Source organism: Arvicanthis niloticus, chromosome 6 (assembly GCF_011762505.2).
Source record: "Arvicanthis niloticus isolate mArvNil1 chromosome 6, mArvNil1.pat.X, whole genome shotgun sequence".
In the NCBI taxonomy this organism is placed as follows: Eukaryota; Metazoa; Chordata; class Mammalia; order Rodentia; family Muridae; genus Arvicanthis; species Arvicanthis niloticus.
The window spans coordinates 100,040,374-100,058,134 of NC_047663.1; the positions used below are offsets into that span (position 1 = coordinate 100,040,374).

At 46.6% G+C, this 17,761-nt stretch overlaps 1 protein-coding gene across 5 annotated transcripts in view; it reads left to right on the plus strand.

The window, feature by feature from the left end:
• Clec16a (C-type lectin domain containing 16A) overlaps window positions 1-17,761 on the plus strand; it is a 196,981-nt gene that overhangs the window by 94,939 nt on the left and 84,281 nt on the right. For all 5 annotated transcript variants that reach the window (XM_034505372.2, XM_076937429.1, XM_076937428.1 and 2 more), the window contains one exon: window positions 2,349-2,469. In XM_034505372.2, the coding sequence (XP_034361263.1) occupies window positions 2,349-2,469 (121 nt within the window). The remainder of the gene's footprint in view (window positions 1-2,348; window positions 2,470-17,761) is intronic.

Here is a 17,761-nt window from a genome sequence, read left to right on the forward strand (position 1 = left end):
AATGAGTGGTGAGAGGGAGCTGTTAATATCTCTAGGGTAGTGGCATGGAGTGGCCATGGGGCAGGACAGCTTGCATGCCAGCCCCTCTGGCTGCCTTGGGAACCTACTTCTGCCCTGTGGGACTCACCTCTTTCTGTTCTTAGACATGGGCTTCTTTTGTACATGGCTTTCCCTTGAGAGTTGGTACTTTAAATGGTATTGTATATGGTTTATATTCTATGTTATAGTTTAAATGACTTTATTTTTACTTGTATTCCTGGAAATATCTTCCATTCAACATTGGCAGAGCAAAAGCAGATGTTTCCCCAAAAGGCGTACATTAACAGCCAAATTCCCAATTCATAGAGTCCTTGAAAACCTGTCTTCCAAGGGATTGGCTACAGAAAGCATCATGTGTTTCTGTTTTGTTTCTGTTTTCTCATCCCAGCCATGCCCCTGCTGGGGGTCTTTGCCATCAGAACCCTGAAAACAATGTAGTTGATACCATCATCTGTTTTGCCCATGACATGGCAACATGGTCCGACTAGGACATGCATTCAGTAGGCTCCTTTCTTTCTTTCTCCTCATCCCTGAAGTTGTAACTACTTACTTGAGAGCTCTGGCTGCCATATAATACTGTGACACCTGCTCTCCATTGCATATCTTATTGCTGTCTTCTCTTGACTGGCACAGGGATTGCATTGCCTGGTATTGCAGAGGCTTGGCTCGGCCCCTTAGCAGCTGTATGGGCCAAGCTCATTCTGCCCTGTCAGCACCTCTCAGCAATCTTGCTCCTGGAGTCTTAAATTTACAGTATAGGACCCCTGAACCCCAGCACATAGTAGGTGCTTACTAGATAGGAGCTCTTGATTTGTTTTGTTTTGTTTTGTTTTGTTTTGTTTTGTTTTGTTTTAATAGAACCACTCCTCTGTTTTTTCCAGTTGGTGCAGGCTCTATGAGGTCTAGACTTTAAAATCTGCTAAGGACATTCAGGTTGAGTCCTCATGCCTCCCCACCATTACTGCAGGAAAGCTGCCTTTTTATTTTATTTTATTTTATAGCACCTGTTTATTCAAAGGCTGTGTTTCTTCAGATGAGATCAGGGCTGTGGAGTACTTTCCAAGTCTCCGCATGAAGAGCCTGCTCCAAGGCAGGATCAGGGCTTTTAGCTAATCAGAGATACTCATTGTCTGAGCCACTCAGGTACAATGACCCTCCAGCCCTTTGAAGGCAAGAATTTGTTCCCTCTCTTTTCTTGAAAGTTCCTTACTAGATAAAGGATTTCTTCCTTTCATATAAGTTAGGACTGTCACCATCTTTGCCACAAACAGGAATTTACCTATGTGAAGTCACGGTGGTTTGTTTGCCCTGACATTCCTTTATGTTGGTAGTGGAATCTATCAAGGGCCTGGGTGACCACCCATTACTGCAGGCCTATGTTGGCTATGCCCCCTAGCCTTGTCTCAGGACTGCAGCATAACCAGAGAGCTCAGGAGTACTGTGCCTTCTCCAGCATAGTGGGATTGGGGTGCAGTGCTGACCTTGTCTGTGTGTCTCTGGAGCTGTGTTCCCCAATGTCAGGAAGAGACCTGAGGTTGCCCTCAGCTGTGCTTCTGGCCTCTCTGTTGGTGGCAAGCTTGTTTCTGGAGTTTGAGGGCTGCTTTTGCACTGATGTTTCTGGCAGCTGGTGTCCCTGGTCTTTTCTCTGCTCTCAGGACATGCCTGGTAGCCACACTGGATACTGACAGACCTTTTCATGGGTCAGGGATGCATGTGCTGACAAGTTGTCTCTTCCCCTCAGATGAGCCTGGAGAGTCTGAGGGGCTCACAAGGCTTTATTGTCCATTGGCTAAGTATCAGCTCACCTCTCAGTGAGTCTAACCAGACCTAAAGCCTGCACTCTCCTCTCTTGTGCCCTCATTTACTGGATAGGACTGGCACACAGCGGCTAATTGCTGTCTCCTGGCCCCAATAGCACAGTTAGAGTGGCAAGGAGTTGTAGCCCTTCCTGAAGTGCTGCCTCAGGCAGCACTCCTCACCTCCCTGGCTATTTGCTGGCTGTGGAATGGGCAAGCTAGCAGTCAGGAGATATGGGTTAAAGGTCATATGACCCTTGAGGACAGGTCCTGGCAAATGGCAGGCCCCCAGTGAAGTAAGTGACCCAGGCTTCAGCCTGTTGGGGACTGAAGCAGGCTCTCTACTGAAGTATCATCTTACTATGACAGCTCCAGGCCACAGGGCTTCAAGGCTGGCCTTTTCTGTCTCCTTCCTTTCCATTTAACCAAGAGTCACCATGCAATGCCTTCATGCAGGGCACCTCTCCAAAACACTCCTAAACTCCACTCTCCTCTGCTCTCTGCTCTATCTAGGCCATCCGGGTATTCTTCATGCTGCGATCACTGTCACTGCAGCTGCGAGGGGAACCTGAGACCCAGTTGCCACTGACTCGGGAGGAGGACCTGATCAAAACAGATGATGTCTTGGATCTGAGTGAGTTGGCCATCTTGTCTTGCACCAGTGGGCCAGGGGGTACAGGCTCTGCTCTGTTGAGACACCAGCTGTGGTGTGGGAGTATGTGCAGCATGCAGTCTGCAATGCCATTGACGCAGGACCATGCAGAAGGGCACTGCTGGGCAGCAGAAGATCCAGTGAGAGTGGGCCTCACTGACATGAGGACAGCAGTGGCCTTTTTGGTGTTGTGGATTAAAGGTTTCTGTCTGAGTCCAGTGGAAAAAAGTTTCTCTTGATACCAAAAGGAAGCCCATAAAAAACAAGCCATCAAAATGAAAAGACACAACAAACCCAAAAGCAAATCACCAGTGTTTAGGTAAGAATGAAGGCTTTGGAAATCAGAAGAGCATGTGCTCAGCCTATAACCTTGAACTATTTATTGATCATTGTCTTAGAGAGGGTTTCTATTGCTGTGATAAAACATCGTGACCTAAACCTACTTAGGTTTCTTTAGCTTACACTTCCACATCACAGTCTGTCATCAAAAGAAGTCAGGGCAGCAGCCTGAAGGCAGGGACTGCTGCCGTGGAGGAATGCTGCACATTGTCTTATTTGTTCTTCATGGCTTGCTCAGCCTGCTGGTTTTGTACAGTCCAGGACCACCTGCCACCGCATCACCCACAGTGAGGTTGGCCCTCCCAATTCAGCCATTAATCATGAGAATACCCAATATGCATGACCACAGGCCCATCTTCTGAGAGCATTTTCTCAATTAAGATTCCCTCTTCTCAAAAGACTATACCAGTGTCAAGTTGATTTAAAAAAAAAAAAAAAAACAACAACAATAACAACAAGGACACTGTCATTCATTGCTTCAGAATTCCCTCTGCAACATAAGACAAAATAAAACATTTTTATTTTATTTTATTTTATTTTATTCTTGAGACAGGGTATCTCTGAATAGGCCAGGCTGGCCTTGAACTTGAGATTGCCTTGCCTCATTTCAAAAGTGCTGGGATCACATGCATGTGTCTCCATGGCAAATGAATAACTGAGATTTAAAAGAGACTGTGGTATTCCCAGAGCCCTTCTCATAGTTGTATGGCTTTCTCTTCCCTCCATTTACAAATGCACACTGAGGACACAGGCTTTCTGTATGTTAGACATTCTGGTGCATTAGGAGTCTGTTTTTAAAAGATCTATTTTTGTTGTTTTTAATTATGTATGTTCAGGAGACAGGTGTGGGGAGTGATGAATGCAGGTGTCCTGGAGGCCAGAGGCATCAGATCCCCTGGAGTTACAGTCATGAGCCACCATGTGGATGCTGGGAACCAAAGCTAGGTCCTCTGTAAGAGCAGCAAACCTACTTAACTGCCTAGCCATCTCTCCAGCTCCATGTTAGGAGTCTTTTAAGAAACAGAAAAGCTAAACCATCCTGGCAGTGGGAAAAGAAAGGAGCTGGCTAGTAGTTTTAGGCTAAGAGTAAACAAGGCTGAATCTGGATGTTGCATCAGTCAGTGGAAAGCTGCCCCTGGCCATCTCTTGTCTCTGCTTCCCTGTCTCCCCATCTAGTAGAAAGATGACCACCATCAGCCCCAGCTAAGTAGCCGTGACAGAAATAACTATAAAAGTCCAGAGTTGGCTTTCAGTAGCCTGGATTGGACAGTGGAGCTTTTCCTCAAACCATGCAATTGTCAGAGGAATATCAGAAACCTTTGCCAAGGACACAGGGTTATCTCTGGACACTAAGTGTAAGAAGGGAGACCCAAAGAGGATAATCTTGAAGGAGAGGTGTGGGCAAGGCACACAGAAGCAGCAGGGACTGCTCTGTAGTCCAGCTGTTTGAAACCATCTTTCTGAGGCATGATTTATATATAAGTTCTACCAACCTTCAATATATATAGTTCAGTGAATTCTGACAAAACTTCATCTGTGTAACCAGCTCTCATAACAACCATTGAGTGCTAGCTTTCAAGCCAGCTCTGCCCTACTTTTTCTTTCTCCTGCACCATAGCCTCTGTTTTTCCCTCTGTAAAATGGGATTGTTGCTATGAGGTAGTGAGACACACCTTTAATCCCAGGCAGAGGCAGGCAGATCTCTGTGAGTTCAAGGCCAGTCTGATCTACAGATTGAGTCCTAAAACAGCCAGGGTTACACAAAGAAACCTCCCAACCCTGTTTTTAAAAAAAGGTGTAGTTGCAGGTATTGCAGGTAGAGGACTCTTGGAAAGCCTTTTTTAGCGTACAAGGCTTCAGCCTCCATCCTTACTATTAGAGGAGGAAAAAGGCAGAGGGGAAGCCAGTCTTGTTTAATGCTGGGTAAAAGACGGCATGAAAGCCACAGCCACACCCCTAATCTGAGCAGCTAGTGGCTCAGCACACCAGAGCATCCTGCCTCCTGCATGGCGCCTCACTGCCCGGTGTGGGTGTCATCTCTCACCGAGGGACCAAGATGCAAAAGAACACCTCACTGGCTCCTACTCCTCTGCTGGCACTTCTCCTGTTTGTGCTTTCATCTCTCCTTGTGTTAGAGAAAGAAAGAAATTATGACCCTCTTTGCCTGTCTCCTTTGACCCTTCACCCTGAGAAACAGCTGTAGTGATTTCTGTAAGGCTAGAATTGATCGAGTTGGCCAGAGAGAATCAGGACCAGGCTTTCTCTGATCAGATCCATGCAGAGAGGGAGACAGCTCCCTTCAATTTTACATCCGTGAAATGGAATTAAATTTTATGCTGGGAATTCATATTCCATCTCTCCTTCCCCTAGGAAGGGCCCTGCTGAAATAAAGGTTAAAAGTATTTCACTTATCAATTTTAATTGATTAGTTGCTAGTTGAGATCACTTAACTGAACCTTATGGTAGTTGGCCATTAAGAAAGTAATGGCTGGCTGGCTTTATCCAGCCTGATTGCAAATTATGTCTTTTGCTAAAGAGTATGATGTTCAGAAAACTTGGAGCAGTAGGGACTTTAAAACCTGGTTCTACCATGTTGTTTGCTGCTGCTGCTGCTGCTGCTGCTGCTGCTGCTGCTGCTGCTGCTGCTGCTGCTGCTGCTGTTGGTTTGGTTGGTTGTTTTAAAATTATTTTGGTGTTTGTAATCTTGAAGATGATCACACTTCAAAGTACACAGATTTCTATAATGCTGACCCTGGAATGGCTGGATGGTGGCTGAGTGATTGGAAGCCTCGTGTCTTTCTGTCTTTATGCCAAACTCGGAAGCTGATCTAAAAAGAGAGGTTTGGGATTGGTGCACTTTAATCTCCCATGATAAGGTCTGGTAGGCTTAAAGAAATGCTGACTTTACACAGCAGCAAACATGACAGAACAAGGATTTGTTGACCTCATTTTACTGATAAGAAACACAGCCTTAGAGAGCACTAGCAGCCAGACAGAGTCTGCTGACCAGTACCAGGTTTTTGGTTCTGCATGGCAGGAATCACATTAAGATGCCTTCCACACTGTGCAGCAAAGTTATGATCACATTCTGGGTCTGCTCTGAGTGAAGCCTGTCTTTGTTCTAAATAGGAGGCTGGCATAGGGCAGAGGTCATGAGCTGTTTGCTGTGTCTGCTGAATGGAGGAGGGAGAGAACAGAGAAGGAAAGAGGCTTTCATTCAGAGAATAGTATTCTGGCTCACCAACCTCTAGGCCTCAGCCGCACCATTGTCTGTCCACGTCTTGCCTTTTGCAGTGTGCCTGCACCCAGCACACATTAATTGTCATGGCTTTTCCAACTCTCTCTAACAAACAAATAAGGACTCGAAGTATTCTTGTTAGTTGAATGAGTTGCTTGTTTTGCAAACCCCAAGACTCTAGGGTACAGGTTGCTGTTTGGAATTAGAAGTGGAACTGTGTGCCTCTGCTTTCAGCTTGCCTTCCTGATGTCATAGGCAGCCCTTGGTAGAGCCAGAAGCCAACTGCTGTGACCTACAACCACAGTAGTATATGCCGTACACCAACTTACATTCTCACTTTTTTGTTTATGTGAAACAGGGTCTCGTTCAGTAACTCAAGGTGGCCTTGGTTGTAATCACTTGTAATCACAGCTGGCCTCTGAACTCCAGGCAGCTCCTCGGTCTTAGATACTAAGTGCTAGGATGATAGGTTTGAGCCACTGCACCCAGTGTATTCTGACTTTTAAAATTCATCCATGAAGTCCATTCAGTGAAAATCTGATTGATTTTCCTTCCAGGTGTTATTGAGTATAAGCTATATGTCAGGTACTGTACTAGAAGCTGGAGTCTGACTATGTGACACTAGGACATGCTCAGAGAGCAATGCTGGCACAATGACAGTGGCAGGGAGGCTACTTAGGAGGGAGACATCTCCCAGACATGCCAGTGACACAGACGTCCTAGGTGGCTCACATTCAGGGTCAGTGTTTTGTGAGTGACTGGCAGAGATATAGATTGACTCGGGGGCTGTAGCTTAGGGCAGTCCACATGGCAGGTTCTGGTATCTAGTGACTCAGCAGGTCATCAGGACAGGCAGGTTCTGTAGAGGGGACAGGTCCCTGCAGCAGATGAGATCCACAGTGAGGGAGCCCAGAGAGGCATGTGTGGCAATTAGGACACCACCTCAGCCCCCCACAGCCGCTGTGGTTCTGTACTGGCTCTGAAGACTTCAGAGTAAAGGAGACCTGGAGCCTAGATCCTGTTCTGTGGGGCTCGGGTTGTACAGAACCACCGTCAGTCACTGAGAAACTTCCATCTTCAGCTGGTGGAGCCCTGTAGCAGCTTGTTAGAGCCTCAAAAGACAGGTCTGAGCATGCAGACCTCAGCCCTGAAGTGCAAGGCTCCTCATGTTCCCCAGTCTGGGGGCTGGAAAGTATCCTCCTACAGACTCTAGGGTTCCATGATCTAAGGCAGCATCACAACAAAACAGTACAAGACTGAGCCTTGGAGGATAGGATAGCAAACTTTTTGTTTTTAAGCCAAGACAGATTTTTTTTTTTTTTAAACAAAGCACTATGGGCACAGTAGTGTGCATCTCATCCTAGCTGCTTGGAATGCTGAGACAGGAAGATGGCTTAAACCCAAGAAGTCAAAACTAGCCTGGGCAATATGGAGAGTATCTGTCTTGGGGGGTGTTATTTGTTTTAATTCAGAAGCACTTATTAATTGTCATTCCATAAAAGGCTATTGTAAATACCAGGAAAATAGAGTGTAGTCAGAGAAAGGGAGACTATCTAGGAATCACCTCTGTGCTGTGCCTTACTAGGTGGAGGAGCAGACATATGAGCACACAGCAGGCTTTCCAAGCTCCCAGACTCAGGAGCAGGTAACTGCCCACCACAGCATCACAAAACACACGTTAGATGGTTGCTGTGCCAAGTGCTTTGAGAGCAGGTGTCAGCTGCTCTGGCTGGAGCTGCATGTGGATATGGGCACAGCAAAGGATCCAGCAGCCATAGAGAGAGAGGCTGGAGAGGAAGCCTCGGAAGCCCTGTGGGCAAAGCAAGAATAGGGTTTTTCCTCGAGTAATACAGCAAGGTTTTATAAAGCTGGCTGACTTGATGGTGTCTCACGAAGCCTCTCTGGCCTCAGAGTTGGTGTTTGGGTCAAAAAGTACAACAGGGAGGCCGAGCCCACAGAACTTTCCTGAAAAACCCAGAACTGAGATCTGCAAGATGCTGTCCACTTGTGGCTCACATGTTGGTGCCCCAGCAGAAGTGTCCTTACACCCTGCTTTTCTGTGATCTGGGTATAGAGGTGCATTATTGTATAAATGCCAGTCTCATTAGATCCAGTTTGTTCTCTGGACCCGCACAGGGGGGACTGTTTTATTCACCCTCATGTCTTGGCCCAGCAGGCTGCTTTGGTCCTACTCCGATCCCTCCTGGATGCTTCTAGCCCAGGATCTGCTTGTAGAAGGGAGGTGACTGGCAGTATAGAAGAAACCTCGGGTCCCAGGACAATGCAGACAAGTCCTTCTCTGCTCCCTCCCAGCCATATGGCCTTAAAGCAGATTGATTCTGCTCTTGGAGCCTCAGATCCCTCAGAGGTAAAGTGAGAACCATGATGTTCACTTCTGCAAGATATTAAAAAGGTGCTATAGAGATTGCAGACTGCTAGGCTTTAGTTAGACAGACCTACTAATATAGTTTGACAACTGGTAAAATGTTAACAAGAAAAGTTCATGTTAGCTACCAACATTTCAAAGGCAGAATATTTCACTGTAGAAACCTAACTTCCTGTTCCTTTGGAGTCTCAGAGGATCTGTCCATGTGGAGTCTGTATCTTCCCACCAGAAAGCTGTTGCCACCCCTTTTTGTGTGTGGACACCCTTGTCCCCAGCTCATGTCCCCAACTATGACCATCTCCTAAGCCCTGTTTCCAGCAGCATTCCTGCAGAGCACCTGGATCCATCTTCCTACAGAGACAGCCTGTAGCCTTTTTGTCTAAGTCGTTCACAGTGCTGTCTTGCTGATTGCTGCCTTGCACTGCCCCCACCCCCTCATGATCCACATGCATTGGTCAGTGCCTCCAGCTCTTCCTGCCAATGTCGATGGTCACTTACCTCCCTCTGCTCCACTCCAGCTCTTGTCTTTCACCTGGATTGCTTCAGTCCACCTCTTGTCATGTCATTTGGGGCCTGCAGTTCTTCTCTGTGTGTAATGGCTGCCTGTCAAAACAAAAGTCAGACTCTGGCCTTCCATCCCACTCTGAACAACAAGCAGAGCCTTGGTGACCCTCAAAGTCTAGCACCTTTGGCACCAGCTGTCTCCTGCTCCTCTTTAGACAGAGCTGGTTCATTCCAAAATCAGCACCCTACCCCAAGCCTAACTTGTTTCCCAAACAACCATGTAAAGGCCCAGTGAAGCTCATGTGTTACACCATCCTCAGATTCTTGATTTGTGTCTGAGATCCTCTTTTTATTTTTGTTTACTGATGGATAAGAGTGTAACTATGATGGGTTTTTTTTTTTTTTTTTGTAATGCTGGGTATTGAACCCTGAGCCTTGCACAATAGAGGCAAGTATTCGACCACTGAGCTATGCCCTAGCCTTCTGGGAATGTCATGAAAGACCTAGCAGAGGGGCTCATCCTGTGCCCCTCCACCCTGCCATGTTTCAGCAGAAGGTCCCATCCAGTGCCCCTCCACCCTGCCATGTTTCAGCAGAAGGTCCCATCCAGTGCCCCTCCACCCTGCCATGTTTTAACAGTTCCCCCTCTGCTGTTTTCTCTGTCCACTTGCAGAGAGCTCTTAAGTCCAGTGAGCATGCCTGACTGGACTTGTCTGATGGCCTGGAGATTCATTTCCAGAAAACGTATCAAGAAGCTCCCCAAGCAGGTTATGTGGTTTGATTATAAGTCTGTGAAAATGTGAACGCATTGATTTGTCTTGCAAAACCAATGACCATTTTGCAATTCTGTCAGTTCTCGAAAATTCTCTGTTCACTTATTTTACTGATGACCCAGGCATGATCATGTGCTTCATACTGGTGAAAATGAAAAAATAACACAGACAGTAAGCACAGTGAAAGGCAGAGGGTGGCAGTGTTCTGGAAGGTAGCAGCAGCATTTGCCTAGTATGTATAAGGTTCCCAATTTCATTCTTAAAACTGCAAAAGTTAATTAATTTAATGTTCAAAATAACCTTATTAAAAATGAGAATGATTGCTTAGCATGTGAGGTCCTAGATTCAGGCCCCAGTACCACAAAACAATAAATGAATATGATAGTGAAAGTGTGGTGTCACATGATCGCAATGACTCAAGAAGCTAAGGCAAGATTGTTAGTTCAAGGTCAGCCCTGGCCCACAAAGTAAATAAAGTATCACAGAAGATGACACCACAAAAGGGATTGATACAGGGATACTGTTCTTAGATTCTTGCAACCAAAGACACCTGGTATTGCAGCCATCACCGTACATAGTGGATTAAGAAAATTGTAAAGTGGGCTGGAGTGATGGCTCGTTGGTTAAGAGCTCACACTACTCTTGGACCTAAGTTCCATTCCCAGTACTCATACCAGGTGCCTCCCAACTGTGTGTGACTCTGGCTCCAGGGATTGCATGCCTCTGGCCTCAGGGCATCTGCACTCACATGCACATGCCCCATGCAGAGACACACCTACATATAATTGGAAAATATTTTTTAAAATCTTTAAAATGTAGCTTTAAATAAAGGATCCCTTTCTGGCAACTAGGTCTTGAAACCTTCAAGAGAAGCTGTGATTGTATAAGGTGACTGGAATCAACATTATGTTTCCTGGATGTGATGATGGCCTTATGGTTGTGTGGGAGTGTGTCCTTGTCCTCAGTGAGAAAACTCCATGTGTTTAGGAGTAAGTACTGCTCTGGAGTGACTCAGAAAGCAGCAGTGTATGCTGTTGAGAACATGAGAGCAGAGGCACAGCCAAGTGCTCCACCCGGCGAATAAGCGACAGGCACACGTGTGTTTATCGTAGCCATCTTTACATTTTTCTATAAGTTCAAAAATTTTTAAAATAAGAATGTAAGAGAGTGGTAAGATGGCATCCGTCCTCTGAGGTTTTACCATTTAATAAACAGTGTATACTGAATTCAGAAACCAGGGCCTTGAGATTTAGGAGCGCCTAGGGCAGTGTTCTAGCTGTGGGATGCTGGGCAAATTAGTTCACACCTATGAACCTTTTCCTCCTTGATAAACTGAGTTTAACAGTGCCTGCTTCTGGATTCTGTAGGCTAAAAGAGAAATTTCATTGGAAATCCTCAGCACGGCATGCAATGGGCACAGACTCTGGGAACAAACCAGTGAGCATTCATGTCCTGGCTATATCCTGTGTAGTGAGAATTCTGGAATTTTGGTTTCTTTAAAAAACACAGAACTATTTTAAGAATATGTTTTCATTTTAATCCCAGGTGTAGGAGTGTGGGGCTGCTTGGACTCTCTGCAGCAGCTGACCATGGTTTGCCTCGTGCTCTGGCAGAAGCATGGTTTTGCCAGCTGCAGATAGTTTCTGCGGTTGTGTGACATTTGGAATCGAGGAAACTTCTCAGAGAATATATAATGCCAGAGCCCCAAGACAGGATTGGTGGTCATTGTGGGGGCGGGGGGTTGGTTGTGCTTTGATAGTAGTCGTGCTTAAAGAAGAAACAAAAGGAAAGAAATTAGATTCCGGAATCTATTTCTCTCTCCCCTCTATCCTTCTTCCTCTCCTAGCTAGAGATGGGATGAAATGGGGTGGAGGGTAGAAAGAGTGGGAACAATAACAATAACAGCCCACAAAGGAAAGTAGCAAAGATCAAATCCAATGTCGAGAGCTGAAGTAAATTCCTTGCTCTCTAGAAGAGCCTCTCTAGGGGTCTGAGAAAACATGGTGTCATGAGTGTCCCTGTCAAAGGCACACACTGGACAATGGCAGAAGCCATACAGGCTTGTTAGCTAGATGTTCCAGGAAGGAGAGTACCTGCTGATTGGAACAGAACCACCAAAACCATAGAGGGGAGCTTAGGTCAGTCCCCCAGGCTGCAGCCCCAGAAGAGTCATTTATTCAGTGTCAGACCAAAGTAGTGACATTGCTAACATGAGACTCAAGAGGCATGTGTACACAGCAGCTAGGGGACTGTGGTTTGGTGGCTCTTAGGCCCACCCTCCCTGGCCTACTCTTGCTTGTTTAAAAAAAAAGCACAGCCCACACAGGCTCTCTTTTGGTAAAGGACGCTAGTGTGTGTCCCTGCCTATCACCCAGCACAACAGACGGACCTGAGTTGTTCTGAGCCTTCCCTTCCCATCGCATGATCAGAAGCTTACTACAGCCTCGCAGCTGGACCCTTCACCTCCCCAGTCAGGCCTCTGCACCTCTTCCCTATGCAAGTCTGTCATGTGACACTGGCCCCAAGATTTCCCTGTGCCTCCCCTGCCCGTGTTGTGACATGTCTGAGTCTACCTGACAACATGCTGTGTGGGGGCTGACTGCCAATCTCTCCTCTGCTCCTGAATCAGCATCTAGCCCCACTCCTTAAGCACACCTCAGATGAATTTGCACATCCTGCTTAGTTGGTATCTCCTGGGGGCATGCACATCGCCTATCACACTATAGGCTCTCAGAAAGGCTTGTGGGATTGTGCCAACTCAGGCTTTAGCAGCAGTTTAAATTATGTAAAAGCATGAGAGTTTCATTAACACAACAGTAGCATCTTCAAAGGCTGCCTGTCATTTGGAGCCAATGGATGGCAAGTTATGGACTGACATCTGGTCCTAGCTATATACATTATAGAACAGTAAGGTTCCTAGTTGGCACATATGCCAATCTAAGTGAAATATCTTAAGAATCTTATACCCTCCATGATAGCTTCTTTAAAAATGTGGATTGTTTCTATTTTAGCAGTTGAGTGGCCCCAAACCATTTTGCTTTTCTGAGGGCTAAAATCAATATTTTTCTCTTTCCACTCTCTCTCATTCTTCTTTTAACTTCCTGCCCTCACTCCGTTCGTCCCCCTTTTCCTTCATTTTTACTGTGCTCTGAAACTGAGCCTCTGAACTGGGTAGGTGAGGAGAAGGAAAACAGATTTGAATTAAGCCCATCCTCTGAGGAAGAAGAGACCCAGGATTAGCACCATTTCCCTCTCTATGAATTAGGCTTCTCCTCCTTATACTTGATGAATAATGTTGCTGGCCGCTTTTCAGAAATGAAGTCGAAATATGGAGAAATGAAATTTGTATCTTATAAACTGACTGGAAATGCGATTATAATACAGCTGTCAGTTTTGTTCAAGTGGAAAATTTCTAAGTAAATCCAATTGCAGCATTATTTGGTTCTTTTAAAACAGGGTAATGTAGCTGTTTCCTGCGTATTGATTATTTGATTGGTACCTGTCTGCTGGACCGTTTTTTTTCTCTCAGTAGCACTCATTGATGTGGTTTAATGTATATTCCTGTAATCTTTCCCTGTTTTATAAACTTACAATCATAATTGAGCTACATTAGAGAGACATGTTCTGCTGAGATCACAAGGTCGCCTAACGACTGTGCCCTCTTTGGTTGGCTATGGATTGAAGAGGGCCTAGGACAATTCTGACCAAGACAAAAGGTAGAAGGATGCAGGCTTTCCAGATGACAGCCTGTGCATGGGAGGAGGCACTGCCTCAGGGAGGCTGGCTTCAGGATTCTGCTCTTCTTTCTCTGTAAAATCATTGTTTCTACAGAAGACACTCTGCAGCTTGAAGCTGTTTTCCAAAACCCTATCTGTCTTGTGCATTTGAACACGAGCCACAACTGGCTTCTCAAACACAAGATGCCCAAAGAACCATGGCATCTGAGGCCAGTGAAGCCTGGGAGCTGTGTAGGTTCTGGACACTTGCACTGGCAGGGCCATATCCCTCTGTCTCTAGTGCCTGTCATGGCATCCTAAGGCATATTCCACGACCTTTCCACCTCAGACTCCTGTGGCTCAGCTTCTGTGGAGGCTGCAGGAGGGTAATATGTTGCCTGTCAGAATTGAGCAGACCTGATATGGCCTCATTGAGCCCAGTCCAGAGGCATCAGCCAAGAAGCCCTCAGACTTGACAGGCCAGAAAGCTGGCCTCAGGTCTTTCCAAAGCCCATCTCCCCATAAAACCCTTTGCAGGCTCTCCTTGTTTAGACTGAAATCTCTGAGTAGCCTTCCCTCCTCTCTCTGTCTCTCATCTCCACACCAAAATACTCAGGAAATGGAGCGGTTGAGCTATTTCATGGTATCCTAGTGTCTAACCCTTCTTACTACCTGCAGCTCCCCCACATTTACTGTGACTCAGAACACAGACCTTTGAGGGAGCAGTTCCTTTACTTCCCCACAGCAGATAGCAGCTTTTATGCTCACTGGCTTCCTGTCTTGGAGCCCTTATCTACACTTTTAGCACCCTGTTCTTTATAATGCTGCCTTGACATCCACAGTTCTGTGATGCTGGCCCTTGAGCCACATTCTGCCTTGTATTGATGACCACTGAAGCCAGCCTCCTTGACACCATCTGGCTGACTGGAGAAAGTCACAGTAGTGAGAGCTACCATTGGAAATAGGAATCTATAGGAAACCCTGATTGAGGATTAGTTAGTGTTAAGTTTCAAGACATCCCTGGCATTGGCCTGCTCAATGCCCACACAGGACTCTAGACCCTGTGGTTGCCTCTGCCTGCTATGTGGCCTACCTCTCTGATCTGGCCCAACAAGAGAAGGATTGTACAAGGTCTAGTGACTACCCCTTGCCTCAGGAAGGAGGACTGGCTTCTAGCCCTGATATCTCATAAACCACGAAACACCCAAAACAAATCTCTGGGGATAATGAAACAGCAACATATACCATGACCTTTAAGTCAGAAGAGGGCCGCCTCCACATGCCTTGCCCTACTGGGGAAGCCACCTGCCACTTTCCCCAGCATCTAGCTTGCTGACTGGCCCGAGTTTGCTTTGGCCTGTCTTCATTCTCCTAGCCCACTCCAGCCCCACTGGGAAGAACAGATTGGAGGAGTCAGACTGCTCCCTCCTCCTGTATTCTTCTTAGAAGATGGCTTCTATTTAGATTAGGCAAAGTACTTAGAAGTGTTGCCTGCCAGGATCCTAAATACATACCAAGTGGTTGGGGGGGGAGGGGGGAGAACACTAGAATACCATGGAATAGCTATTAGAATCTCTGTTAAAGAGCAAAGAATGATTGCCCCTCACAAGACTTAAAGACTCCCGGGTGAGGCTCTCTGATGTCACAGTGACCAGTGTAACATGTAGCAAACATAGTAGGTGGTCTGGACCAAGTTTTCAAGAGAATATCAAATGTTCTTGCTCTACTACCTCTTAAAGAAGTATCTACAGAGCTGGAGCTCAGGTGGTAGGATGTCTAGGGTGCACAAAGCCATCCTCCTGCCTCTCCTGACCTCTGTGGTCAGTCCCCATCCTCCTGCCTCTCCTGAGTGTCCCCACTCAGTATTCAGGGCTGCTTCCAGGAAGAGAAAGCCATGCTGCACCCAACAGCTTTCTCTGAGTGTACCCTCAGAACTTGGGACAAGGTGACAGGATGATTATGACATGAAACCATGTCTGAGAATCGAGAGCAAGAGAAATATACAGACTACTGAGCTTGGAATACTTCAATGCTTAAATTGTCATTTCTACTTTTATTTGCCTGGAATAGAAGTAACTGTTGGTTTTCCACAATATCCTAGTGTGTAGAGCTGCTGTGGAGCATGGAGTCCACCCCTGACCTGTCAGCCAGGGTAGGGCAGGTGGAGGGAGGGTAGCAGTTCTGAGTTAGACATAGCTGCGGGGGATCCTTAGCCAGAGCTGGTTCTTAACACCACCTGTAACTTCATAGCTTGGAGCCAAGCCTCTTCCATTTGCTCTGGAACAAAGCCTGACATCTGAATGCCTTCTAGAGGATTCCATCACATAACCAGTATTGAGAACCATGGTATCAGGCAGAATGAGGAAGTTTCTGGAACTCAGCACTTAGTCTTCCCTACTCTATGAATTCCACTTCCCTCTGGAAGCTGTACTTGTCCACTTGCCAATCATCCACATGTCAGCAGAGAAGTGACTCTGGGCATGAGGCAGCAGCTGTGTCTGTCTAGCTCCTGAGACTGCCTTTCAGGATGAGGAAGGTCCTCTAACTCCTGACTGTGTGATGGATCTCAATGAGTTTGTCAGTCCTAACCACAGGACTGCAGTAGTCCCTCTATCCCTAAGCACTCCTCAAAGGAGGGGCGGGCTTTCATGGTGGCTGCAGCTTGGCTTTCTCTTCCTGGAAGAAGCCCTGAGCACTGGGAGGGGACACTAGGAGAGGTAGGAAAAGGCATGCTTCTACTGTCCTGCTGCTCTGATTGAGTATGAACGGCTAGTCAGTCATTTCTTTCTCTCTCCCCTGTTGTGACTGCTGTGTGCATGTGGGTTTGTATAAAGTAACCACACAGCTTGCCTGTCATGATCAAGTCCACTAGCCTCACCAGAGGCCTCAAGTGCCTTTTCTGACAGAGAAGAGTTTTGGAGATGGGTTAGTTACTCTTCCCCAAGCTTCCTGCTCAGACCCCTGGTCCCATATGTGAGCCCTTAGCCAGTGCTGACTCCAGAGAGCCCTGTAGCCCCCATACATGAGTCCTCAGGCAAGCTGTGCTTTGCTTTGGTTAAAATCAGTTGACCTGGCTCTACATGAGGTTCCTTCCACAATTCACAGCTGTCTGCAGCATGGAAACCCAGCCTGTCCCTAACTCATCTGCCTTCTGAGCCAGTGACACTCCTGAAAACAGTCTGCTCAGTTTCAGACACAGTCATGAAAATGCTCCAGGAGCTAACAGACTATCCAGGCCAGAGTCAAACAACCAGATTAGGGAGATTTCAACAATTGGAAGGCCTGAGTTGGCCTCTCCTGGTTCTCATAGCTTCTCCAAATCATTTGCTTATAATTAAGAAAAGTCCCCCTCCTCTCTTTCAGTCTACCTCCCACTCTCTCCTTGGAGACTATCATTTTGTATCCTAGCTTAGACAAACCTTTCTTCTCCTCCCTGTCAAATCATCATGCAGAACACACCTACCCACAATTCCCTGGATCTTCATCTTGATACATCCAGGTTATCTCTGGCATTCATCTTCTTTTCATTGCCAGAGTCAGCCCTTTGCATTTTATAGTATGTTTGCATTTTTCTAAATGCAGTCGGGGTTTTCCAGAGCTGTGCAAAGCCAGGAAATAAAGCATGTCATTTAAATGACTCTTGTTAATCTTTAGCCTTTAGGTGGCTTCTCACAAAACTCACTTCTGTCCCAGCTCTGCTTTGCATTCTCCAATGCAGGGAGCCTGGTGAAGAGCCTACAACTTTTTCCTGTCTGCTTCCCTTGGTGTCTCCCTCCTCTGATCCCCTATACTAGACTCTCATAGAAGTCAGAGGCAGAAATGTGAGCCTCAAGAAGTACACAGCAGGAGATTTTGATCTAGATTTATGTGGCCCTATTACTGGTATTTTCTGAGGTCTCCCAGTCCCCTGGCTTCAGCTGCTTCCTTTTCTCTCATGTTGCTGTGTGAACCAGTAATGATCACAAATACTACCTAGTGACATTTTCCTAGTGCCACTGCTAGCAGTGTTTCAGACAGCTTAATGCCTTGATTCCTCACAAGCTGGCCAGGCAATTCCTGTAATCCTCACCTTTTACAAATGAGTATGCTAAGACAGAGAAGCTCAAGGCTCAGTGGCCTGCTCAGTGGCATGCTGTGCTGTGGTGGATAGCCCTAGCCTCTTGGAGAGGGGAGGCAGTACTCAACACAAATCAGCACAGCACTTGGACTCAGAGCGCTGGACTAGGACGCCCCCGCCCCATCCTCTGCTCATGCACTAAAGAGCCACTCATCCATCATTGGCTAAGTAGTAGCTCAACCCAACTCTCCTTTAGGCAGC